Here is a 27828-nt window from a genome sequence, read left to right on the forward strand (position 1 = left end):
TCAGGGGAAGGGAAAAACTATATCTAGAGTGTTTCACAGGATTAATGCTTTCAAACAGTACTTGAACCCAGCAGAAGAGCAACAAATACCCAAAGGTCTCATTCTGCCCTAAAAGATGCCTGAAGCAGGAGTGTAACTCAACATATATGGCAGTTAACTACACATACACATGGGAAATCCACCTTTTAAAAAACAAGCAGCATTTATAGTGTTTGATTCCCTTATACACAGGCAGAAACTTGGCTAGCTTCTTTTTCACCTTTCTGGAACTTAATGAGACTGTGCAATACTGGAGCAGTAGTCTAAAATATCCTGTATAGTGAATTCCATAGTAATTCCTGATCCAGGATAGCAGCGAGCTATCAGACCTTCAAAGTGCTTGTACTGTCGTATAAACTCATCTTGCATGGAATGCCACACAACCTGCCAAAGAAAGCAAACTTTAGGAAATGTCAATGAGCACAATACACTATATGTGAACTGCAAAACATTGGCTCATTAATTGACTCTCAGTTCAGGTGTCATTTCAAAATTAAAGCTCGCTAGCAACCAAGTTCAGTAAACTGAGTTGCTGCATTAAAGGAATGATTGATGCTTTTTTACCCATTAAGTTTAAATCTTTAATGTTTACATGACTCCTACCAAATCTATACTGCAAAACAGAAAATAGTAAAGAAGATGAAGTTGCCTTGAAAGAGGTATTGCTTTTGTCTTTAAAGAAAACACCCCAAACCAGAATAGTGCTACTAATTCACATTTCAGACTTTTAAAAGCTGTTAATACATGCTTAACTCTTAAATCTACTTATCATTTACTCCAGTGAGAAAGTTTAGAGTAGAAGAAAAAAAAACTTAGATAATACAACTATCAGAAAAGATGTAATTGACAGTATATTCAAGTCAATGTTGCAAAAAATAGAATCAGAGTGTGATTATTAAAAAGTCCACTCAAAAAATTGTGTTTTTTCAGAGTTATGCTGAAGGTAGGCACTTCTCAGAGACAACACAGGCAAAAGCAATAATAAAAGCCTTTGTGTAGACATTACAAGTTTTTTTGAAGCCACAATTTAGTTTACCTGCAGTAAGTTTTCTTCTTCACAGAGATGTTTATCTACCTTCTTGTAGAGATTATCCAATCCCTTCTTCACTTCCTTACCAGGATATTCCTTTATAACCTTACGAAGCTCTTGTTTATTAAAAGCCAGTTGATAGCTTACTTCCTCTTCTCGTATGCCTTGTGCCACACGAGCTTCAACACCTTCGAAAAAATGCTAATAAACAGCATTAATGATTATCACAAATCTAAACTAATTAATTAGACAAGCATATGTGTAGTTAAGTCGGGATTCTGCTTGATGACTGTTGTATGTTCCCTCCATTTTTTTTTTTTTTTTAATTGGACATGAAATAGTGCTCAGCTATAAATATTAAAGCACAGCCCAACAATGCAGCACTCTAAATACTAGTGTAAAACTAAAATCAATCATTTTTAGAAGCAATCAGGCTTTTCTTTGCAACCTTATAGCTAATACTGAATCAGCCTCAAAATCCTCAATTAATGAGGCCATAGCCTGGGAGAATACTGGATCTTTCAGATAACATGAGTAAGCATCTGAATAGGAATTTCTCTACTTAAACCGTAATTACACAACAGCAATATTTGTTCATAATTTCCCTCTCTTCTCACTGCCCCGCACCAATTGTCTCAACATAATAAAATGGAGGGAAGTATGCCTGTGAACATGCATGTGGAGCCACAACATCATTTGAAATAGCACACTGGGTCTGGCTATGCTTCTTCATAGCAGCCCATATGCTACCGTGTTTTGGATCTGTGGCTGAAACAGGACTGATAACACACCAATGATTTGGTTATTGCCGAATAGGGCAAACTTGGCCAAAGGGTATTCCATAGCATGTTAACATCATGCTCTGCCTTAAAAATTAGGGTTTCAGGGGGTGGTGGTGGTGTTTGTCTTTGAGGTGGCTGTTGCTCAGAAACTGGCTGAGCATCAGTCTCCTTGTGGAAGGTAGTGAATGACTGCCTTTGCACCATTCCCCCCACCCTTCACTGATTAAACTGCCTTTATCTCCAACCCCAAGTTTTCTCACTTTTGCTCTTCCTATTCTCTCCTGTATCCTGCTTGGGACAAGAGGGGGCAAGCAAGCAGTTAGTTATGTGGCAGCTTAGGTGCTCGCCAGACTTGACCCACCACAAGTGGGAAGCAGCAATAAAGCATTTTAGGTTTTGAAAATAAAATACATCTTGGACTTTTCAGAAAATGAATGGCTGAAATCCCACCTATAGAAAAAACAACTAACAGTGTGAAACATTCAGTGGGCAGAACTGAGTCTGAACCTAAGTCAGCATCCAGTTTAACGCTTCGTTCAACTTTGGACATACAGAACCTTCCTGAAACTTTTCTTACTGTTGAACAGTTCAGAAACTACAGTAATTTTCTCTGCAGCTGAGGTGGGGAAAATTATGCCAAAGCTCCTGATTACTTCTCTCCTCCTCAAAACCCTTTGCTTAGGACAACTGATGTTTAGTCAGTACTATTCATTGCCATGAAAAGTTTGGTTATTTTCATCCAAGACCGTTAACCTTCATGAGTACTCTTGCCAGGCATGCTCAAGTCTAAAATAATAAAATAGAGATTATGATAGATGCAGTGATAAAGAGATCAGATGGTGCAAACTAAACACTTGAAAAAGACTACTCTGTGCCGTTTACATGTATATAAATTCAAATATACGTACATTTAGTTTCTCAAGAGGCTGTCCGAGTGAGTAGATTACATAAGACTGAAGATGTTCAGTGTATTTCTGTTTGGCTTCTTTTTTTTCAGCCTCAAGACAAGAAATTTTCAAGCGAGAAAGTGTTGCAAAAATATGATGGAAGTTTTCCATCATGACCACATCTCTGGGTGTTTTCTGGCTTTCATTAGCTACTTTCTCAACTGAAAGAAAACGGAAGCAAAATACTTAAAATACCAAAAGGACAATCAAATTCGGAAAAACATAATCACTAACTATAGTGTCAGAAAAAGAATTTTGGATTTTATGTCAATGATAACCATTTGTCTGAGTGATTTTCATAATTGCCACTCAATAAATCAGTATCTGAGAGCCTTCAAAAGTAGTAACAGGTATGTACAGGTTTGAAGACCATGAAATTAGTATGCCAAAAAAGTCACTTATAAAAGATACAAAATAGTGACTACATATGGTCATTTACATAAGTGAGAAACAACCCACATTTTGTGGAGGCTTACAAGCATGCTTTCATCATCCCTAATAAATTTCACATGACAGAACTATTTAAGAAAAGTCTCATTCCCCTCTTTGCTTGAGCAAAAATCTTTAATAGTTTTGTACATAATTTTGACTTTGTTTCATCTTCATGCTTTATTTCTATCCCTTATCCTCCCCCATCATAATTATTTGTTTAAGTTTGCTCTGTACTTGTCTGAAACAAATTTTGTTTCTTCTTTGGTATTTGACTAGCGTAATTTTAAACCCCTTCTAAAACATGATTTTCTAAATTCTTCCTACGCTAGTTATTTTATCATTGTATAGTTTTGCCTGTCTGTTGATGTTTGCTTAGTTTTATCACTTGAACAGCAAATTCTTAAGGACAGAAGAGTTGAGTGCAATCAAAAAACATTTTCAAAATTTACTGTCCTATCAGCTGGGATGCTCTTGCTGACTACATATGGACTCTAGTCTACTGTAATATGAAGTAATATCTCCTCATGATTTCCTAACATGTTCAGAACCACTATGCTATAATTTCCTCAAATTAGCTTTATTGCCTCTACTGTCTCCTCTTGCCCAATCTTCCCCTAAAAAACAGAGGCAAGTCTCAGTGGTTGGCAATTACTATACGTGGAAGTTGTTTGAAAATTTTCAGGTAAATCAGCACGGTAAGGTCCATCCATCTGTGTCCCCCTAATTTTAAAAGGGAATGACAATTTTCTACAGTTCATCGGCTTGGATATCTCCCACTCCACCCCCTTTTTTTAATTTTAAATAAAACCAGTAGAACAAGGGTGTTTCTGCTGTTTTCCACACTACTGCTGGGAAAATAAGGAGGAGTGGAGAGACATTCTGCTGCATCAGGCGAGGACACAAAGGACCTAATCTGCCAAGAAAGGGTCAAATTCATAGCCAGAACTCAAGTGATTTATTTTAGACAGGGCTATGAACGTCCACAGTATCAGGGCTAAATGCCAGGGATCCCATACAGATTCATCTCCCCATTTAAGCTACACTAGGGGAGAAGAGACAGGAAACCACTTCACTCTGAGCGTGTCATGTTGCTGCCGTCTCCTCTCTCCCTCCACAGTCTTAACCGCTTCCCTCTGTCATCACTGAAAGTTACTTAACAAGTATGTACAAAGGGAAATATCTACAGCTTGCTCTTAAAAAGTATATTACAATCAAAAGGTTTAGACTTGCTCTCCTACTGATAACAGAGATAACCAAAATTTCATTACATTAGTCATGTGGCTTGCAATAGTCTTTAAAAAACCCAAACTGTTAATTGGAGCAAAGTTATATATAAATAGGAATTAATCATTTTAGTAACTATGACAACCTCTAGAAGACCTACCACTGACAAAAACAGCTCTAATAAGTTTTATGTAGGCTTTATCCAGATCTCCTCGTCGTTCTGCGTTTTTGAAAATTGATTCAGCGAGGGCTGCAAACTCTTCAAATTCAGCAACAAATGGAAGGATCCCAACTTTACTCTTCTTTGAGATTTTTACTTCATCCATCTGCTTCATCTGATTACTCTTAAATTGAAAACAAGTACAGATGTTAGCCTCTAATGTATGACTCCAGGCCATGTAACAATTAGTAAAAGAAAAGAAAAACGCAGACATACTGAAAAACTGACACTTATTCAAACACAGAAATAATTTTATCTTTCAATTGGTATATCTACTTAGTCTTCCTCTCTTTCTACCCTCAAAAAATTGTTAAGAAATAAAATAATTGGAAAGAAAAAAGGACAATGGGCAAGTAAAATTTTCCAGCTTTTATCCTCCTTCGTTTAATTACTTAGTATTAAGAAAAAAAAAAAGAAAAAACCCACCAAACTTATCCATCAGAAGCAATTAACAATTTTAAGTCTATAATCTAACAAGGAACTTCACTCTTCTGATGCAGCCAAGCTAGCAATTCCTTTTGCTACAGGAAGTTTCTCTAATCTTCTACTCAAATTTTATTTCTGAGTATAAGAAAAAAAAAAAAAAAAAAAATCAGCTTCAAAATATTGTAAGCATTGAACTGATCGAGGACAGTCGGTCTTATTACGTTGGCCTAGAGTCAAATTACATTTATGACAGTACAAAAAAGTTATGCTGGCAACTATGTTTTCACTAAACTTGCTGTATTTCATATAATGTTCATATTTTATTAGAAAAAGGAAGTTTCTGACAATAGAAGCTGCCTCTCCTACTGCCAAAAGGCTCACCATTTTATCTAAACCAAGTTTTTGGTAGATGTAAGACAGAAATAACCAAACACATGGAGGGGATATCTACTTGGCATATTATGCTCAAAGGGGAAAAGCAAAACCTGTGTAAGTCCATGAGGTTTTGTTTTGGCACGTAAAAAAGGCAGAGAACTATAGTTTACTTGACTGATTTCAGGAATCTCAGTAAGAGCACAACTTTAAACAAACAACTGAAAATGTCAACTAGCTTATAGCAGTGAATGAGTGGTAATATTTATTACAAATAGCTAATTATTGAATAAAACTGGAATGGAGAGGAAAAACACACACAACCACCAATTAGTTTACCTTTTTTGAAGGTTTGGCCAGTAGAAGAGCAATAGAAGTTACTCATTTTCACTTCAAATTAAAAGCAAAAAATTAACTATAAAGAAATGCAAAATCAAACTGGGTAGGAGTGGGCTTCCTATATATTATAGTTAGCTTAATCAGAATAACTAAAGAACTTACAATGCATTTATCAAAGTTCCTTTTGACAGTCACCAAAACATTTCCAAGTGTTGTGCTGAGAAACGAAGCTGGGTCCACGTTTTGTGCTGTCCATACATGATGGCTCATCTTAACTAACATATAAAGGGAATTAAAGCTATCAATCTTGTCCCCCAGCGCTATAAGATTATTCAGCTCAGGTTCAATACAACGAAATATTTTTGTCATCATTTGTCGGATCATGTCCTTCCTATTAAAAATGCATAAGATAAAAATATTACTCTGACAGTTTATTAAGCTATTTTACATGTTCTTTGATAACATTTTTAGGATAAATTTATTGGATACAGTAGTCTCATTTGCATTCAACAAGTCTCATGATTTTCAGAATACTGTTAAGGGAAGAAATGCCAATGCCACACAGTAAAAATCCATAGTCACAGGTATAAAATATTCCAAAAAATATTTTCTGTGTGGAAGCTGCCACATACTCAAATTCAGAACTTTGCTAAGCATGTTTTCCAAAACATTTTGCATATTGCAGTGCCTAGTTTCACTTTGCAAACTATTAGAGAATTAAGCATCTTTTTAGTACTACCATAAAGATCCATCCTCAATGCAAAAATTTTTTATTTACTGACACATTCAGTGTCTAGGTACAAATTAAGAGTTCATTATCCATTTTCACTGAAAAGGGAACAATTTCTGATTATAGAGAAAAAAATTTTATATGCCAAATAAATTCACATATAGGCTTAAGAAACAATAATGAATGACAGCAGCACATACTCAGATGATATTGTTTGTGGAACACCAGAAGTGTATGAACGAGATGAACTTCCTCCATCCATTTCCTCCGCTTCATTCTGTAACAACAAGTAACGTATATACAGAAAGCTGAAAGCTTGTCTCCAAGTCTATAGTTAAGTGGTAAGTATATCTGACAAAAGCAACATAATTATCATCTTGGGGCTTTTTTGGTTTGTTTTGTGTTTTTTTCAAAATAGCAAATACAGTGGTTTGCAAAGTGCTGGTATTTTTTTGGTCATGTTCCCCAGAATACACCACTATTCACAATTACTCCTCCTTGCCTTCCTACATAGCATGATGAAGTGTTTATTGTGATCTTACGAGGAAACAAAGCCATAGCAAAAGAAACATGACAGTCCTCCTTTAATAGATTTTGTATTGGTCAGACAAAAATAAAGATTCTGCCAGCTAATGGAGAAAAACAAATTATTGATCAGCTGGATCATCTAACTGCCAGATAAATTTAGAAGTTCTCTTTTAAACAGGTCTTTATGAGTCTTGTTCAGTATTTTTTACTTCAATGACAGAATAGAGAATCATACCATTGTTGTTCCTGAGATGCTCTGATGCTGCTGTAGTTTGAAAAATTTACTAATGAAGTCCTGTTCTGCCAGACACAGAGGCTCTAGTTCACTTAATACTTGCTCGAAAATCTAAAGAAAGCCAAATATTTTATTAACACACCAAATACTATGAACAGTTAGTAATACTCGTTTCACTTGTTTGTTGCATAGGATTTTATACTTTACAGCTTCAGTAAGCTTTAGAAGGCTTATTTCTACTTGATAGAAATGGAAACAGCTTGTACTGAGGAAAGGCTTTTGTGCTAGAATGAAAACATTTGCATTTAGTAGTAAGTCATGGGTTCTACCACTCTCTTTTCTGCCTGCGTTACTGAGAGGAAGATGACAAAAGCCTCAGGGAAGAAAAGCAGGTAAACTGTATATACAGAAGATAACTGCTCTGTAGACAAAGTTTCTACATAGCTGCTACAGAAACAAACAGCAGGTTTTGTACTGAAATACAAGTATTCATCATGATTTTTAGATTTAATCTAAAATGAAACACTATTTTGGCAAGAATTCATTAGCATAGTTTTATTAATACAAACTACTGAAATTGTAAGGCATTAGACATGCTTCTAATCTGTCATCTTGACACAACGTAGAATTTCCTCTGCAAGTATTTAATGATTAAGACATGCAGTAATTTACATAAATGAAACCAATCTAGCCACATATTAAATCTACACTACTGAATACTCCTCTAGAAAAAAAAGAAACACTGAAAAAAACTACTAGGTCAGCTCAATAGCTTACAACTCTGTATACCTTAGTCACACTCACATATCCCCAATGGGTGTGAGATAAAAGTCAGAAGTTGTTGGAAAAAAACAGCACAATATTTGTACTTGTATAAAATTGTTTTTTAAAAGATACCAATTTAATTCTAGACAAGTTGCTGCCGCAGTTGTGTAATAACTTGAGTTAAAATTGTTTCATGCATATAAGATTTCCTCCCAGAAAAATATTAAGCAAGGATTTGAAAAAGTCAGAAGAAAAATACTCATCTCCAAATAATTCAATAGAGAACCAGAAAACTCTTCTCTCACTCTGGTAATAGTTCCTTTTCCCTCCACAGTACTGAGGAGTTAATTCCACAAGAAGTTAGGAGTACTGTCACTTTTAAAGGTACAGGGGGAAGGAAAACAACCCCAAACCCACAGATGCTGCAGACGGCAGGTTTTTAAACAGATGCTGAGGACACTCCAATAATAACTTAGTTCCATTGGTTAAAGTTGAAAACTGATGACAACTTTGATGTGAAACCATTCTAAATAAAATTTTAGGGCCATGCTCAAGTCCTGGATAGAAGAAGATTATGTTTTCTTATCTTTCACTTTGCTTACACACTGGCAAAATGTGACAGAACGCATGTATATTTGTATTGAGAGAAAAAAAAAAATCAGTCGAATAATCCATCAGTTCAATTCCTATTTGCTTAAAAATGCATATTTGCTTAAACTTAATATTCCACTTTATGTTTGATATTCTTTACAGATCCCACTAAGCATATAAAGGAACTAAATAGAATCTTCTAATCAGAGAATAATACTCTGATCTACGTATTTCTTAGAAACTGCCTTTATTAAGATGTGTGGTGCATAGAGAATTTGAAATTGTATAGTTCAAATATCTGTACTGTTTAAATCTTAAAACATGCCAAAAAAGGATATGCAACACACTTCTAATACAAAACTAAAGCAGGAATCCTATGCAACATTTTGGCTTTACCTTATCAAATTTTGTTCGATCAGCCACATCAAGGTCAGAGGCAGACATGTTTCCCATATCCAACAGTGAGGATGACTGAGACCTACGGTTTCCTGAACTCTGAACAGAGAGTTTATTTAGGCTAGAAGTAGACCCAGTCAATTTTCCAGAGCTTCCATGAAGACCTGTGAAATAAAGACACTATGAAGGAAGCAAAGGCAGAACAAAATACTCAAGAAGAACTGGTTCATTACAGAATGTATGAGATCAAGAGTTGCTAGCAGTCCTACATTAAAATGAAACAACTCAATTTTTGTCTAAGCTGCAAACGCTTTTGCTATAAACACATTCTCTTCTCATTACAAAGTAAGTGAATACTTCAGCAAGTTTCAAAGTACAATGTAGCTATATAAACCCTCATTGTAAAGTATGAAAAAAGGTACAGAAGGAACAAAATTGTGAAATACAGGAACACTGGGATAGATATTCTCCTTGAAAGCAAAGGCCAATTATGATATTTGTGAGTGCACTTTGGGCAAAGGCTGCCACAAGCAGAAGAATTAATCCACAAGAGGGAATTATCAAAAAGCTTTATATACACACAGGCACTTTTTCCATTTTGATCTTGACCTTTCTGCTGTTAACATCCTTTCATCTACATAGTTTGCTCCAGCTGTGTTGCAATCCCATAGCAACTCTACTGCTAATGGTCCCCCCTCCTTTTGATCATAATTAACCTTTCGACATTTTTTCCTGATATTGCGAGGCCTTCTCCTAGGTGAGGAGCATATATTTTTATTTTTTCCCAAATGTTCAGAAATGTTGGAACAGGATGGAGAAAGCTAGTAACAAAAAAGACCAAGAAATGGTAAGTATTTGTCCCCCATGTAGACTTCTCACATCTCAACCACAAAGAAACTTAAAAGCAATACTGCAAGTTTCATTTAACTGCTATGTTGGTATCTAGTCTAGGGACACAAACAAGACAGTCTATAGATCTAATAAAAGTTGTTACCTCAACCTACTGGAAGAGTTGGAAAATTATGACAAGCTCTCAGGCACAAACATATTTTTTAGATCAACTAGTAGCATGGGAAAACCAAAACATGTTCCTTTAACCTGCAAACCTTCCCAGCTTCTGTGTTGGGACATTTTAGCTGTGCTTCATTTCTGCCTTGCAAAAACAATGATTCTGCTAATGCTTATTTCATTCTGGACAGAGTGCTTCAGGGTTAGGTAGATTTTCCATGGTGCAGCACTACATCTTTACATTGACACACATGCATTCACAATACCAACTAATGCAACTAGTTATACTCACTCTCAGTTTCCTGTTTGACAGCACTTTCTTTTCGAGGCAGTGTAGCTGGGATGGATTAGGTTGCAAGCATCAAAGACAAAGACAAGTTAAAATGCAGTTTGCACAAACCATGCACAAGATGCAAGTTAAGCTCTAACTGGAAAGAAACATGCAGAGAAATATAAGCAGCAACTAACTACATAGCAAACACATTTAGTTGGAGAGATACTATTCTAGAAATTCAATATCTAAGCTACGTGGAAAACAGAGTAAGTTTCTAGGTATTAAACTTTACTTTTTCCTATACAGAGTGCTCAAAGAACATTTTTGGTAAGATGTATTTAAGCTCTTCCAAATTGAGAGGTCCATTGAATTAGGGTTTTATTTGTCAGAATTAATATTGCAGACTCAGTTTCCAAGATGAACCATTATATCTATAATAGATACGAAGAAATTAAAATTTATGTAATTTTGTACTGAGTCAGAGATATTGTCCACCTCTTCGATTCAAAAAACACACACCAATAGTGCAAAATCATTCCTATCGACAGTAAGGACTGGCTAACCTTTTCTGTTGTTCACAAATCAGGATGCTTACGTAAAGAATACATCTTTTTTATTCATGCTGCACCAAAAATTGATGACTGCAAATTTGGAGAGGATGAAAATAGTAAATACATAGTTAAAAGAATTTACAGGGTTTTGTTAATTTTTCTTGGTTTTTGGAGAATAAAACAGGTTCCTCAAGTGGACTTGAATATGAAACTTAAAGTTAAATGGGCATTTGTAGCAAATAGAGAATCCCTAATCAGTAAAAGGCATTTGCATACATACACTAAAAGCAGTATGTGGTATTAAGAAGGTCTTGATGAGGATGGATGCTACAAGCCCCCCAAAACGGAGCAGGCAAGCAGAACCTACTGTAGTAGAACAAGTAGATACTTCTAATGCCAGAAACATGTCTTAAATACCAGATATTCTCAAGTAGGCAACATTACTGACAATTATAATGTAAAACTCAAATTTAATTCCAGCCTAGTTTTTAGATCGTGGGGGTTTTGGCAGTTTTTGAATAAAAATGTTGAGGCCTGATATATTTGGCATATGCATCTGTCATGCATTGGTCCCACTTCTTTATTGTCCTCAATTTCCAAACACACAGGACTATATTACAGAACATGAAGTACTACAGGCAAAGATCAGGCCCTGGACAATCAGGGGAGCCATAGTGGCTTTTGAGAAGCCACATCATATAAACATACGACAGTAGTAGCACTCCTTCCCACGTTGATTGGATGGTATTTAAGTACCAAAGTCTTGGCTTCATCAGAAGAAAAGAACAAAAAAAAGAAACTACTTAAGACAAGTGTGAATGCTTACGACCCAGATTTTTTTTTTTGCCATAAAAATGCAGACAAAGAACCTTGCACTAGCACAGAATGCCAGAAAACTCCCAGCATCCCCTCTGCGTTTGAGGCATTCAAATAGCAGTGCTATTCCCAAAGCACAAAAAAAAAGGCAAGAACACACACCAACATAGCTTGGAAACAAGTCATCTTTAGTGTCCGAGTACAACTGGAGCATTATGCACCTACAGTATTCCTTAAATAAATTTACTATTAAGAAGTGATCTATTTTGAATTAATGTGCAACTAGTAATAGTAAACCCACTGTTTTACTTCAAAGAAGCCTTTGAAATTACACACCGTTATAAGCTGTTACAAAGTAAATTCATAACTTGATATTTAAATGGTGAATAAAATCATATTTATATAAGGAACAGCTTTTTAAAAATACCTAATTTGCTTTCACTCTTTGTAAGACTAGTACTGAGGACTAAAGGGGTTTTTTATCTAATTTACAGTCAAATCTGCTTGTGGCCTCAAATATGTGGCTATTGATAACCATTTCTTAATGGCTTAACTCCCATTCATAATGTTAATAATTCTAGGAGAGTCCCCACTGGATACAGCTTCCAGTTTTGGCTTTGTGACTGGTTCCTACTAATTTTCGGATGACTGGGCACTGGGGTCAAGTTTTGCATGTCAGTCAGTCACCAGCAAGACAAACATAAACATACTCTTTGTATGATTTGTAAGAGACGGAGACAAACCTTTTAGCAGGGCCTGCTGCAATAGCACAAGGGATAATAGTTTTAAACTAAAAGAGGGCAGATTCAGACTAGATAGAAGGAAGAAGTGTTTCACAGTAAGAGTGGTGAAACACTGGAACAGGTTGTCCAGAGAGATGGTAGATGTGCCGTCCCTGGAACCATTCAAGGTCAGGTTGGACGGGGCTCTGAGTAACCTGATCTAGGTGAAGATGTCCCTGCTCACTGCAGGGGGATTGGACGAGATGACCTTTAAAGGCCCCTTCCAACTCAAACTATTCTATGATTCTATGAGTGTGAAAATGTAATATTACAAAAGAAATCAATTCAAGAGAACTGGTTAAAAAAATCCTTTACTACTCTCCTCCTTGACTATTATGTGCAAAGTTCAAACATGCTTGAAGTTTGCACAAATACATGACAGAAGCTTTCAAGGTGCAGCTCTCACGCTGGTAAACTGAAGGACCTCTTTCTCCAAAATGCCTCATCACTCCATAACGTTTACAGAAGTTAGGAAATTGCTATGAAAACTGTCTCCTCACAAATGCAAATCACAAAAGAAGTGCCAGGATAAAGTGTTTAATATAAATTGATTTTGAAAACATTCTAAAGTGTTTTGTTCTTGCAATAAGAAAGCTTTTCAAGATTTATGAATTAACTGTTCTGACAACGACACATTATGACACCACTTGCTCTCCATGTCCAATAGATTGCCTAGACTTATCTTTCCAGCTTCCCCCTCCCTCAGTCAAGCCTCACTGCTCTTCCTGCTTTCTTCCTTTCGTTACTTTTTTCTGTTCTCTACCATCAAATTCCAAAGCATAAGTTCAGGACCAAAAATAGGCTTAACAGAACTTACTAGTTAAAGCTGCACATCATTTTTGAATTTACAATTTGGAAACTGATGAACTGTGGCAAATACAAGTATTTTAAACAAGTTTTGAAACACTGCAGTTTAAAATATAGAATAGCTAATACATAAATACACCTATACCACTCTTGCTTTCTAAGTATTCAGATTTTTTTTTTTAAAAAACTTCACTTCCATACTCACACTAGACTATTTAATCCTAGCAGGAATACATACTCCCTTAAATGGAGAGACCTACGAGCTAACCAAGTATGATTTCTAGTCTCAGACTACACAGGTGAATCCCGCTGAAAACACAATGAAATACACAAGTTTCCTTAGCCAGAATTTGCATTAAAATTAGCTTCTTCAAAATCCACCCAAAACTTCTTAAAAGCAGAATAGCAGAAGGAAAACACACATGTGCTGCCCAAGCTTTCTTTAATTACACAAGTTGATTTTCCAAATTCGTTCCAGTAATAAAGTGGGATAGTTAAGTAAGAAAATATGGTTGGTAGTTTGTTAAAACTGAGTGTAGATTTGAAAATCTGAGAAATACCATATTTTATCCTTCCATCTTGACCAATTTCACAAATTTCAGTTGTGCTACTTTGTCTTTGTGGAAGTCAGAAGTTTTACCAATTGTATTTTTCATCCAACTTTTTCCACCTTCCCAAAAGTAAACAATTTTACACCATTATAAAATTGTCCCTCGGTGTGGTAGTGAGTATTTTATAAGCAAATAATAAGATTCAAAACAAGATATGGGCCTCCTGGAAGCTTACCAAACTTTTTTCCTTCTCTGGTTGTGCCTGTCATCTTGATCTTGGCAACTTCAAAGAAATCTTTTATTTCCCTTTCATATAGTCGTGATAAATAATCCATATAATTCTTAAAAGACAAATGTAAAGTTACTTAACAGGTATACATATTGAATTTGTTTGATTACAGTTAAATGGACCTTAAAAAACAGCAAGTAAGTTCTACTAAATAACAAATTGTTTTGGACTATATATGTGTACGTATATTTATGTAGCATGCACAAAAATATATTCATTATATTTAAGCTGGTTATATTCATTTTCCTAGCAAGTTCACTGAGCATCAGAAACTGCTTCTCCTCCTCCATAAGGAAAAATGTGCAATGTGGTACATGGAAACAGGATCACTAGTAGTAGAGCATAATAGAATTCAAGGGTAGAATGGAGAGAATTCAGCACAATTCTCTGTAGTCTCTTTTATTAGACTCTCACTATGCCCCTTCCAAAAAAAATCAATTACAATGCCATTCCTACACATCTTCCTGAGTACATGACCTCCTTTATTACTATTCTCACAAGGAAAACAAAAGACCAGAAAACTTTGGGAGACACAAGCTCTGTGTGCCTACTTACCACAAGATTCAAACAATCCCAAAATAATTTGTTTGCAACACTGCCAAAAATAAGCTCAAATTTTAAAAAGACAAGAGGCACAACAACTGAGATAAGCTTGAAGATTATCTGGTTTGTTTAGATTTTTAGTACAAAGGCTGTAATAATGTTTTATTTATCGACAAAGATCACTCAAGAATTTTTCCTATGTTCTTCAAAATTTTGTTACTTAGCACACATAATGCATAAATATGTAAGCCTCTCAACTTTTTATTAGAAATCATGAAGGTGTCAACCATTCATTGACCATTTGCCTTACACTGAAGGCAAAAGAACAACTATTTCAAAGCCATTTTAAGTCTAATTTAAGTCTTCCACAGTTGAGATTTTAAGACGACAGTAATTTAATAAAAGAAGACTTGTTCTATAAGGACTAGCTTTCCCTGGACTTCTATCTAAACATTTTCTATACTTCTTCAGTAATTTTTTTCACTCCATGTCAGTTTTAAACAAGGTAGTTAAAAATTACATCTATACCAAGACAAAATATTTCCATTTAATCTACTTTACAAGAGACCTCTTAAGTTTTTGATGTTCCTAAGTGAATGAAGGTCTGTTAAAACAAAGATGTCACAAATAGGCAATAAGCACATCAACATGAAAATAGCTTATTTTTCTTACTAGACTGTAAAATGGCAAACTTGTTTTATGTAAATATTAAATTAATATCTTACGATACTTCAGAACAGAGACATAGAATCTTGGAGGAAAAAAAAAATACAGGATACAATAAATGCCAAAAAATGAAGTTTCCTATTCCAAAGAGCAATAAGAAAAGAGGAGCAGTGAATTCAATTTAATATAAAGAATATTAAAAGGACATGCACATACGCACAGGCAATTCTGTTGACTCTCAAAAACAGTATGTTATGTACATTCTCTAGCATCATTTGAGTACTTCACATACCTTTGCTAGTCCTTCGTATTTTCCATAATCCGTGTTCTTAAGCCACTCCATCAGTTTAGCATATCGAAGTAAATCTCTGTGAAATGGATGGTGATTGGGTAATGTCAATTCAGCAGAGTGCTGGGCAAGAGTAGAACTCTGATCATGACCCTTGATAAGAGAAAGTATGAAAGTAAATCCGGAAGCACTCTGCAGATGTACTAGAAGTTTCCCGAAGAACGTAAAATGAAGACACCATGCCATTCAGACAAGCAGAAAAGCATCAAAATACCTCGCATAGAAACAAAGTCTAGAGCTGCAGATTGAAAAGATGCCTAACGTGATCGGGACACAGGGTTGTTACAGCTGTGGCAGCTAATGCACCTTAGTAAGCTTGTTCATTGAAAGGCTCTGGCTGTTTTACCACTTCGCCTTCAGGGTGAGTCAATATGGCATTTTTTGCAAGAGAACGCAAGGTACACCCGAGTGAAGACTTAATGACAGGTCTTCACCTGTTTCTGAAAAATTCTAAGAGATTGTTACATTGTTTCTCTAAACTACAAAAAAAATTCCATAGCTGCTTCTTTTTAAAGATGTTATTCCCACATACCGTAAGACATTTTGAGTCCCCAGTCATGACCTAGGTGTTAACAATGAGCTTTATGCTACGCCTCTGAAAGCCCGCTGCAATTCAACCCACTTTAGGCCACTTTGGCCAAGCCTTGGTCAAGTCTTAAAAACATCAGTTCACACACGTTCTCTCTCCCTCCACACAAATGCACACACACATACACCTTCAGTAAATATTTACTAGAGTTAAACAGTTTACAACATGCAGCATAAACCAATCCATTTAACGGCAAGCTACTAACTTCACGCTCCTCCTTTTCCCTGGCTTATCTGCTGAAAAACACACTAGCCTTTAAGTGAAGATCACACCATATTGCTCGAACAACGTGTGATTTAGCTTTTTTTAGCTTCCACTTGCTTAAACTCACAAGCTTCCTGGGCATTTCAGAAGCAAGGTAACACCACAGTTCAGCCATGTAGCAGAACACACAACCATGAGCCCTGGGTTAACGGAGGGGAGGATGGAACTTAATTTCCAAATGGCTTTAATATTTTCTGTAGTCCTTTTTGCCAGGCTTGCAATAAATACAGTAACATAACTTGATCTTAAGTATAGTTTGTGCCATGGCAGCACAAAAAGATCGTCCCAGTTAGCCTCCAATTCCTGCAGCGTAACATGTGGGTGGTTTATGCAGGTCAGTCAATGTCAGTCCCTGACAGAGGAAACATTCCCAGACAGTTCTGTCTTGGATATGACAAGTTGGCAGAATATAGTCTATACAGTTTAAAAACTGTCTTTGCATGTCTTTAAGTTGGAAGAGAAGCCAGTTTGGATCAGAGAGTCAAAACTAAAGCAAATTTGGCTCACCCTTCTCTATTGTATTGGTACTAATGAGTTCAAGTCTTTGGATAAAAAAAGCCCTAAAAGCTTCCACAATACATTCACAGATTTTTGCCTTTTTAAAAAAGATATGAGTCTTGATATTATTTGTAAAAGACTAGCCTTTACTAATTAATGCAATGCAAACGTGTCAGCTTCTGAATAAAGCTGGACTACTTTTTGTATCTAACATGAACATGCACTTACTTTAAGTCCTGTTCTCTTAGCTGCATAAACCGAGACACAAATGGCCCCAAAGAAACAAGACCTAGACAACTTCATTCATTTATTCTCACAGACAATGAGGAAGGGTCATACTGTTAATCTCCCCTCTAAAAACAGTCTTGTAGTCTGACTCCAACAAAAAGCTAACTTTCTAAGATGTAATTATTGCAACATATAATTTGGAATTAGAATCCAGCCATTTAAGCCACACAGTTGTTGATGTGATTACTGAGGTCATACTCCATATCGCGTGTATATCTGGGCATGCATATAGCAAATATTTTCAACAGATCTTTGATAGGCTTTTATAAAAACTAGATACAGAAAACCACTTATGGTTCCCTCTCCTATTCCCTGGTGTGCAACAGTCCAACAGCATGTATTTTCATGTTCAAGTTCATTATAGTTTAAGATCATTTAACTGGTGGCTTTCACCACTTTCAATTCAATCAGTCCAAAGGCCAGTTCATATTACTGCTAGGAAACACTCAGCTATCCAAGTTTTTATTGCTTCTTTCATCTAACAATTTTATTCATGTTATTTTATTGCATACAAACTTTTATTTTTACTTAGTAGTTGCATTCTTCATAAAGCCAGATGACAAATCCCCTCCCAAGATAAATTTCTCTCTCCAAGCCAACTTTTCCACAGGATTAATCATTCTGGTTGTCCTAAATTGTGTCCTGTTCAAGTCTGCTCCAAAACATTATGGAGCTTCTCGGTGTTCCTTCTCCATCTAATTAACAGGCTTCCTCTCACTACACGTACACTTATACTGTTACCAAATAATACTGCCAAGTTTGTTATTCAACTACTTCATAGTTTCAAAGCTTCAAACTATTTCATATTTCAAAGGCAGAAAGCCCAGAGTTGCCTTTTAATTGAATGTTGAACCTGGTTGTCAGGAAAAAAAAAAAATATCTTTGAAGTTATAGACATACAATAAGGTTAATCAAATATTATTAGGACACAATAAAGACAACTACATTAACTGTTAGTAACAGTGACTGTAAACAGTTTTTAACACCGCAGTGAATGGCAATCTGAAGTTGCATTTCTGTTTAAAACTTTTCATATTTGTTCATATTTTTACGTAAAGGAGATGAAGCACTGTAATATCTTACAACAGTAGTTTGAATCACAGCATTTGGTTTGTTTGTTTTTCAAAAAAAAGAACAGTTACATACTTCTAAGACAATATATTTAGGCTGAAATTTCAATGCAACTTTGGTTTTCAATCTAATGAGTTCTAAATCAAAATATGTCTTGCATGTATTAGCAGCTACCTAGACATCATTGTTTTCATTTGCCATTTTATTTTAGAAATCTTGATCTGCCTTAGTTTTTTCTAAGTGCTTTGATTTGTTTTTTTGAAAGAAACATTCTAAACAAATAATGCAACACTTCAGATGTTAGAGGTAAATTATTCCAGTTGGACTTTTCAAAAACATGGGACTGAGAAATTGCTACATTTTATTCATCAGACTAAAAAACTAAGGTCATTTTAGTAATATAACACAAAAATCTGTTACACCTCCAGTGTCTGAATCCACACCTCAAAGTGAAGTACGCAAACTTTTTTTTTCTTTTGCAAAAAGAAAAAAGGCTTTGCAGAGCTTTAACTCTTGCAGTTAATGAACTCTTCCTACATAACATTACACCGAGGTCATATTTTTTATCTGCTGATTAATACCTCACAGCTAACAGAAGGCCAAAACTTTTCAGAGGGCAAGTTTATATGAAAGACAATGTGAGGTCACTATTAGTACCAGAATTTTAATAAATAAATAGCAAATTGATAAGAGTATTCTCAATAGCACTGAAAAGGCTCTTTAGAAGTATTTCATCAAATACACGTAGTATTATATAGTAATAAGGATTTTAAAAATAAAAACAGAACATCAGAAAAGACATTCTGTTAAACAGCCACTTTTATGTGCAAGTCCCGTATTCAAACTCTGAATGCATTTACACAGGACTTACACTAAATAAGCAAGTAGAAGCTATGTTGAGTCCAAGACACGTAGTCTGCTCAGTTTTCCAAAATATGAAAAGTAGCAGGAGAAACACACCTGCTTAAGAACAGAAACTATAGGCAAAAAATTTCACATGCCGTAGAACTGCAAATCTCCTGCAAAGTGGAAAAAAAAATAAGAAGCACTTATCTTTTCCATAAAAAGCCAAACTTGTACTCTCAAATGCAATTTTCTATACAATTATCCAGCATCTCTATTCCATTTTTTGCACACAGTCTAATACATAAAACCAAAAACTTCTGAAACTTTAATTGTGCTAATAATTAATTTCTTGTACCTTTTTTTATTTACGAGAATTACAATTTCACACAATTGCAGTATCTGTACAGTTGTACAGATATTACAATTTCCTGAAAATATTCTTCCTCCATACATGTCCATCTGTCTCTTAGCAATTTCTGGAGATCAGATAGGAGGAATGTTATCTCAAACAGATAAACAAAGCTTGAGGGCCGATAAAAAAAAAAAATGTAAGTGAGAAAGGGTATAAGTCTGATGCTTTGCAATTCATAAGGCTAAATTTCTTTATGTAAAGCCAAAGATGCAGCTGCTAGTTAGATTAAGTCAAGCTCAAAAAAATTAGTTAAAAAAGCTTGTTTCAAATCCAATGTACTCACTGGAACTGAAAGATAGTAGGACCTGTTATAGAGTTGAAGGAAGGTCTGAGTAAACTAATTGGAGATAAAAAAAATAGAGAAATTATAAAATTGATGCTAAAAAAAAAGACATCCAGCCTTTAGGAAACAAGTCTTAGGACAGTGATTTCTGACTATTTCAAGTTAAGGCTCAAAAATCAAGGTTTAGACATTTCGCTTTGTATGGTTGTTTTTTTTTTTTATGGCCTTTGAAGTTCAGACAGCAAGAACTCCAATGTTCTCAGCCTCTGACGCTCTTTTAAACAAAAATGTCAATGTTTTTTCTCCTCAATTAATCAAGGCTTACAATTAAAATGAATCCTCATATATCACAAAATGTGTTTAATTCAGATAGCAAACCCCCTAAAGAAAGGTGGTTTGGCTTTTTTTAAATGTAAGGGACTTCTGTAGGCAACTATAGTTTGGTACGCTTAGTAATATCTCTGCCTGAAGTGCCTCTAGCAGTCCATCCATTTTCCGATTACATCACAGAACATGTCCTATTTTAGGTGGGTTGTTTTTCTTCTCAGGAAAGGTTTGTGACCAAAAATCTAACATAAAATAGTAAGAAATAATACCTGCTGAACGAATACGCTGTTCAAATGACTGGCAAGTCTCCGTGCAAATTGCTCACGCAAGTCACTAAACCGCTGCTGTTGCTGTTTCACTGCATGAAGCATATCATGCCCTAAAAACAAGAAGAACTTCACAGAGTACAAAATATATAGTAATATATTGTATGTAGGAACCAAAAGGACCAGAGGTCACAATTCCCTCAATCTACAGAAAGAAAACCTGAGACTAGTTGGAAAGGCACATACAATAAAGGCACTACCATAATCAATTTTGTATGTTAGACTTTTACCTGACAAAATAATTACCTGGACGAAGAGCTACATTCATACACTGCAGAAGGGCATCTGCTGCATTAGTGCAGGCCTCAATGCCTCGAGAAGATGTCAGATCTCCCTCCTGAAGGGCTTTTATATGACCTTTAGCCAAATCCATGTGATTCTACAAAATAACAGATAGTACTGTCCATAAGCAGGTTAGTTTGTTATGCTGCTGAACCAAGAATGATCAATACTATTCCATCATAATAAAAACTTACTGAAGTTAATGCAATAATAAAACCGAAAAAATAAACTCATTATTTTCAATGAACCTCATATATGGTTGCTAAAGAGGGTAGCAGCCTAAAAGAAATTTATACCTGATGTGAAAAACCATAGTAAATGCAATAAAAAAGCTTACCACTAAGAACTCTATCTCTGAGAGCAGTTTCACATTATTTGTGTTGCTGAGGTGGATTAGGTGGTTGCTTTCTGAAATTTGATCCATTTGCTCTTTTACACTCTGAAGCATTTCTTCATAACTGCTCAGCTTGAGCTCAATTTGGTCAACCTCCTTTAGAGCTTCATCCAGCAACTTCATCAAGATATTCACCTGCTTCTCTGAGGCCATAATTGACTGGATATTTGCCTGTACAGAGAATTAAGCCACAACATTTTAAGAGACATTTTTACATCTCAAAAGCATCCTGATATTACCTTCTCTCTATTACTGTCAAATAAACAGTTTCCAAAACTCTTGATGAAAGCAACAAAGCAATATAAACTTGTAGTATTTCTCTTTTAAAGTGTTATTGAAGACAGGAGTGTCTCAGTCTATGACGCTTCTTTATTTCATAAAGAAAAGATATAAAACTAAAACTTTGCTCAAGTCCTTAGAATTGAAGTATTGATTTGCACAAAAATGAAAACCAAGCAGCAATCCCTACTATACCAGAACATTTTTCATCCCGGAAAAACAGCTTAAGTGATAAGGTCGCATTTTCTGTTGCAAGATCAGCTATCTCTATGATAACAGCCATTTTCAACATAGAAGAGAAACATACAACTTGACAATTTGAGGATGTTGTTGACTCTTTCATCAAGACTGTATCCCCTGCACCTCCTTAACTTTTCTAAGTGACCTCTAGAATGTTGGGCTGTTTAAAAAGCAAAATATCAAACAGTCTGGTACTGTTACAGCCAGCCAAATACTACAACATTATTAGACAGAGACAGTTTCCTGATTACACCGAGAGTAGTATTTTAAGCATAAGAGTTCACATCCATGGACACAAACATGAACATCTATTCTCTCTCTCCCTGCACCCCTGCCTGCAAGAAAGGTATATGCAGAATGCTTCCCTTGTTTCTTCTCAACTCCTCATTTGAAAGCCTGCAACTCAACCCCAGAAGGTCCGGCAGGTTAAGAGCAAAGTTGAAGATCTTCAAAATCTGTTAATAGACAGGATGTAGCTCTGCTTAGGAGCAGATACACATTTATATTTAAATACATGGCAGAACACATTAGCTACCTTTTCAAAGAACACTACATAGTCAGTATAAATGAAAACAGTTCAACACACTGTACATTAAAAGAAATGTTTACCCCATCTAGCACTTGTAGCTCTCTCGACAACTTCTCTGCAAAGGCTTCAGCATTAGAAATCGCATATTCACACCCTTCCATCATTATTTCAATATCCTGTTCCTCTCTTGCATTTAACTCCTGGTATTCATCCACAGACTCTTCATCACCTCCTGCTACACTTTGATTCTCTCCACTTGGAACAGATTCTTACATAGAGAAGGGAAATACAACACATTATCAAGTGCAGAAAGTCACAAGCATTTTAAGGGTACTTAAGTATGTTTAACTATATTTAAGTAAACGAATCCATTAACAAACAATCCATAACAAACACCTGCTACCTACATACACTTTTTCCCAAGTCTCAGTCTTCCATGGGCTTCATTAAGATTTCCAGAACCGGTTCCCAACAGTGATGTTTTCCAAATTATGCAACATAAGCAAAACACAAGTAGCCACCCTCCTTTACTGCATGTACAAAAGGACATACTGTCTGTTCATTCACCTCTCATACTGGTAATCAACGTCAGAATTACAGTATTATGCTAGACTTGTTAGCAGAAGATCAGTAGAAGATAGACTCTCTCTTAGTAGACAGAGTATAAGCGAAATGTACTAAAGTTGATTAAGAAATATATCACTGAATAAATAAAAAAAAATCTTGATGCTCAAAATAAGCTTCACAGCAGGAAAATCAGTCTGAGGTAAGTGAAAATTATATAACAAAGTTTTCATGAACTACGATTTCTCATGGCAGTGCTTACTTAAATCAACAAGCCATTCAAAGGCTGACAAACAATTTACCAAACATTAACACAGACAGAAAGTGTTTAGGACATTAGAGATAAGAGATGTTTCAAGCAACTTGATAAGCTATCCAAAGCACTATTAAAAAAAAAAAAAGAAAGAAAAAGCACATTATTTAAGAAAAATTGCTTACAAAACAGAATAAAGGAAAAAGGTGTTACGCACCTTCTGCAACTTTAGGCAGTTCTGAAGAATTAAAAAGTACGGAAAAGCAGAGGAAAGGAAGCAGAGAATGTTAGCTAGACAAAGCATGAACAGTGCGTGTATTTTTAAGTGGCAGTAAGTTTGAATATTTCAATGTTGCATGAACTTGAAAAGACATTGGTTAAAAACAAATTTCAGTCAGTCAACACCTAAACAAAGAAATGCTGTTCTCCCTGTTTTACATTTCTAATTCAAATTCTTCTGCACAAGCCAGTCTTGTATTTAATATCAACAGTTTAACCACTTCTGACAGACTCAATGTGAGATATGGTCACTCACTAGGCTCTATTAAAAATTTTTAACTATTAAAAGATAATGTAACTGCGAAAATATTTAATACAGCATGAGCTAATAAGATATAAAGCCTTCTTAGGAACCAATCATGTGAATTGTAATAGGGTCCGGCAGAATTTAACACATGCTTCACAGCTGATTAACTAGAAACCTCATAAAACCTTACATAACCTTTGGCATTCTACTGAAGTGTCACTTTTTAAAGCATTTTTCTAATTCAGGACAAGTGAAAACCAGAACAAAAGCAGATTTGTTACACATTTAGACATACCAGATCCTGCAGGTAGATTTTATTTTGTTCAAGAAACAGAATGCCTTAAAAATACAATAAGCTTATAAAAATTTAGAACTTCATTCATGATTCCGTAATGAAGTATTTTGCCTCAGTTCTGAGTTTTCTAATAGAAAATCTGTTCTCTAATCACCTTGTTTATCTGAAGACTTAGAAAATATAAAAGAATAAAATTGAATAGGAAAAAAAAGTCAGGATTGGGAGGTTTTTTTAGTGTATCTGTTTTACATCAATAATTATTAAACTTTATACTTAATATACTGTTGTAGAAATTTACCTTCCAAAAGCTGTGAACTAACATTAATAAAGTCAATTTTCTTTCTAAGATATCTCTGATTGAGCTTCCAGATACATGAAATGAAGGTGTTCTTTTCCACTGTGCTGCTTGCAACCCACTTGTACACTTTGTCAAAATGCAAGTCAAATTCAGGATTCTCCTGAAAAAGATGAGATATGTTATGGTCATATAATTTTCTGAGCAGCAGAGATTGGTCACTCAATCATTGAGATGACAGGATAAAAATTAAATTACACAGATGCCAATCTTAAGCTGATACACCAACTCTGGCACCCTGACGCACCCTAGCAAAAGTGCTAAAGCATTGAAAGTGAAAAACCAGAATCCACACCATGAAGACAGTATTTTGTCAAGCCAGATAAGGCAACAATAACATATAATACAGAAATGTTTTAAGAGTTTAAAGAAACATTTGGCAGTGCTGTCTGCCCTGAAACACTGTCCTCAGAATGACTAATGCCTTGTGTTAGCCTTCTGAAACTAAAAACAGTAGCTGGAATTACTGTCAACATATACACCACAATTCAAGGACACTTAGGGGAATAGGCAAGGGAAAAAAAATTATAAGCACTTTATGTACTTTATAGACAGTGATAATAGTGATAGTATTTGATAGCACTGAACAGGATAGAAAAGACCATTTGGTATTTTAATGGTAAAAAACTACTACAGAAGTATTTTCAACGAGATTTATTGCCTGGTGAGAACATCGCTTTGATAACATTTCATTAAAGATCTTTGCTTTCTACAGCCACTTACAAACTTAGTATGGACTGTAACTGGTAATAGTTGGTTTTAAAGATCATATTCCAAGCATTTTACAAGGTCCAGCCTCCTTCTGAGGAAAAATGTTATTGCCTCAGATACAAACTATACATCGGTAAGAATTTAACATGTAAAAACTACTAGTGTTGCTACTTATTACTTATATTGTCACTACCATCTGTAGAAGCAGGCTGCATATGAAACTCTACACAATGGTATTTCCTGTACAGTGCAGTAAAAGCAGTTCTCTTTTCTGTAGCTTATATAGATAAATATAATTACCATACATTTCTAAACAAAAATTACCATTACGTAAAATTTGAGTTGTCTCACAACTAGTGCAGGAAAGTCTGTGTCAGCAAAGTTGCATAGGATCACTTTTGGAAACCAAAACATGATGCACCTATCGACTTTAATTCTGATGTTTTTTAGTATGGGAGAGTTTGGCATTCAACGTTAGTTTTCTGAAAAAAATTTTTTTTTAAATCCTTTGTTAGAGTGGTATATACATTACAGCACATTTCTGAAAACAGTTAAACAAATTCTGTTTTGCAAAAAAAAAAGCCGTGAAAGATGGTATAATTTTAAACAGAACCTTAAACTGAAAGAAGCAATTCTCCTGTACACTTTCCAACAAATGGCTAATGTCATGATTTGGAGAACAGATATAAGAGCTAAAGCTTGTATGCTGCTCATTAAGAATGTTTTAAGTGTCCCATCAAAAACCATTACATGTAGCTCTCTCATTAGTAAGATGGTAATAAATTTTTTTAAGAGGAAACTAAGCTTGGAGTAAAAATTTAGCTATGACTTGAAACAACCAAGAATTACTGGTCCTTAGCACAAGGACTCTACAGTAACTGAGAGATCACTACAATAAACAGGGCAGATATTCAGAATATTGCTACTCAAACATATTGATTCAAAGAAATTCAAACTTAAGAAATTTAAACTCAGTAACATCAAAGTGTTATTAAGCAGACATCTTTATTGCAGTGCTGGACGCATGGGGGATATCTCCTCCTAACATGCATGCACTGAAACAAAAGTTCATCCTTTATATACCTTAAAGACATGAATATTCACACATTTTCCAAGAAATCACCACCTCCTTGCTTATCTACCACATTTACGTAATGCTGGCGTTGCAAAACTACACTACACATGCGCGAGGGTCTCGGGTGGTCGTCGGTGGTCGTTTGGGGAGTCAGCCCCCTACTCCTTTTTCCCTTTTATGGTCACGGGTCTCAAGGATAATTTCTTCTCCTTGGATGTTTGCCCCTTCTGTTGTTCAGCCAACAGTTCCTTCTTATCATCCTTGTTAAAGCGCTCCTGCTAAGATGTTTCTATTCTCAAGGTTAAGATATCTTCTCTGTACTCATTAATTTCTCAGTCCTTGCTCTTAACTCTTCTCCTATTGGTTCTCTCCACCTGTCTTCTCCATTTCTACTTGTGTTTTAGTTTTCAGGAGGCTCGTGATTAACTGTTTACACATAGTTGCAATGTTAGCATTGAGGCAAATACAGCCTAAGGACTATGAGAATAGGCCGTTAAACATAATCACAGAGTTATTAGGCTAAAAGTTAAACTAATCACATAATCAATAACCTTCTAGGAAGTGCATATATTAAGAAATTTGCAAAACTTACAGTTGATTAGTCACACTTGCTAAAACCTAGATCCTTGTTTCATTATCTAGAGTACTCTGACTCACTTTGCCAGGGTTATATTCTTGGAAAGGCTGGAAGAAAGTGCAGACATAAGCAGCACAAGAATATATCATCCTAATTCCGTATTAATCTGTTATCAATCTAAGCAGTCAGTATCAAGGAAGTTAACCCTAACTTGGAACCAAAAGGATGTTCTGAGCAGAGCACTAAACGAAAAAAGTTACACATACTTTAACAGCATCTTTGGCATCAACAACAGCGAGATCTCGAAGTGCCCATGCAGTTTGCCTTTTGTAGAAATCTCCCTTGTCAGATTTTTTCACTTTTACCACATTTACTTGCACTGGTCGTTCTGTTGTCACTGTTAAATGAAGTAAGAGGGTAATTTCAAAATGCACAAATTACTTTAACATCTGCTTCTGCTGTATTTCAACTTCTGAAATGAATTATCTGTGGGAGAGGTTTCATAATATTTATTTGATGAAAACAGACCCTTTGAAACATTTTTATCCACCATATCCTATTTTTATTTGTAAAGCACCTAATTTTTGAAGGGATATAATAACACACATACACTCAAAGGAACATTAGAATTCAGTTCAGCTACTGTGCCTTTCCAGAGCCCTTTGCTTCAGACTCTAACCAGTACTCTTCACTGCATTTTATATAGGCTGATCAGCCTAAATGCCTATTAAATCCCTTTTTAAGCACTATATAAAGCCTGCTTCAAAAGCTCACCAGTCCCACACAAATAATTTTGATTCTTTCATTTCAAATTACAATGAGATCTGGGAATAAAAGTACAAGGTTTTGTTACTTTTTTAAAGAAGCAATAATGGAAGTATAAGCTACAATTTATTTTCTCCATTAGAAATGGAAAGCACCTGTTTTACATGAGGCAAGAATAAATATTGTAAATAAAGCTAAGACAAATGCAACAAAATAAAAAACAAAGGTAAAGACACAAAATACAGTGTAATATTACTATGTACCTGTGGCACACAAAAAGCAGTTTCTCTTCTTTTTGCCTGCTTTGCATACATTCACAATGCTCAACAAGCGTTCATCATTGGGAGTGAAAATATCCCTCTGTAACGCGTGCTTGATTGCAGTCAT

The 27828-nt window shown here is 35.3% G+C and overlaps 1 protein-coding gene across 1 annotated transcript; it reads right to left on the reverse strand.

Moving 5' to 3' along the window:
- Positions 1-270: 270 nt before the first annotated feature.
- Positions 271-27828, reverse strand: EXOC1 (exocyst complex component 1; the record flags this gene model as incomplete). Its single annotated transcript, XM_081998850.1, has 18 exons — positions 271-423; positions 1076-1270; positions 2760-2959; positions 4615-4798; positions 5974-6202; positions 6742-6818; positions 7305-7415; positions 9057-9220; positions 10357-10401; positions 14081-14186; positions 15636-15785; positions 20540-20649; positions 20843-20975; positions 21216-21443; positions 22401-22588; positions 24257-24416; positions 26943-27073; positions 27705-27828. 18 exons carry the CDS (start codon positions 27826-27828, stop codon positions 271-273), a joined length of 2688 nt encoding a protein of 895 aa, XP_081854976.1.

This window comes from Phaethon aethereus, assembly GCF_964289735.1.
Source record: "Phaethon aethereus genome assembly, chromosome: 4".
In the NCBI taxonomy this organism is placed as follows: Eukaryota; Metazoa; Chordata; class Aves; order Phaethontiformes; family Phaethontidae; genus Phaethon; species Phaethon aethereus.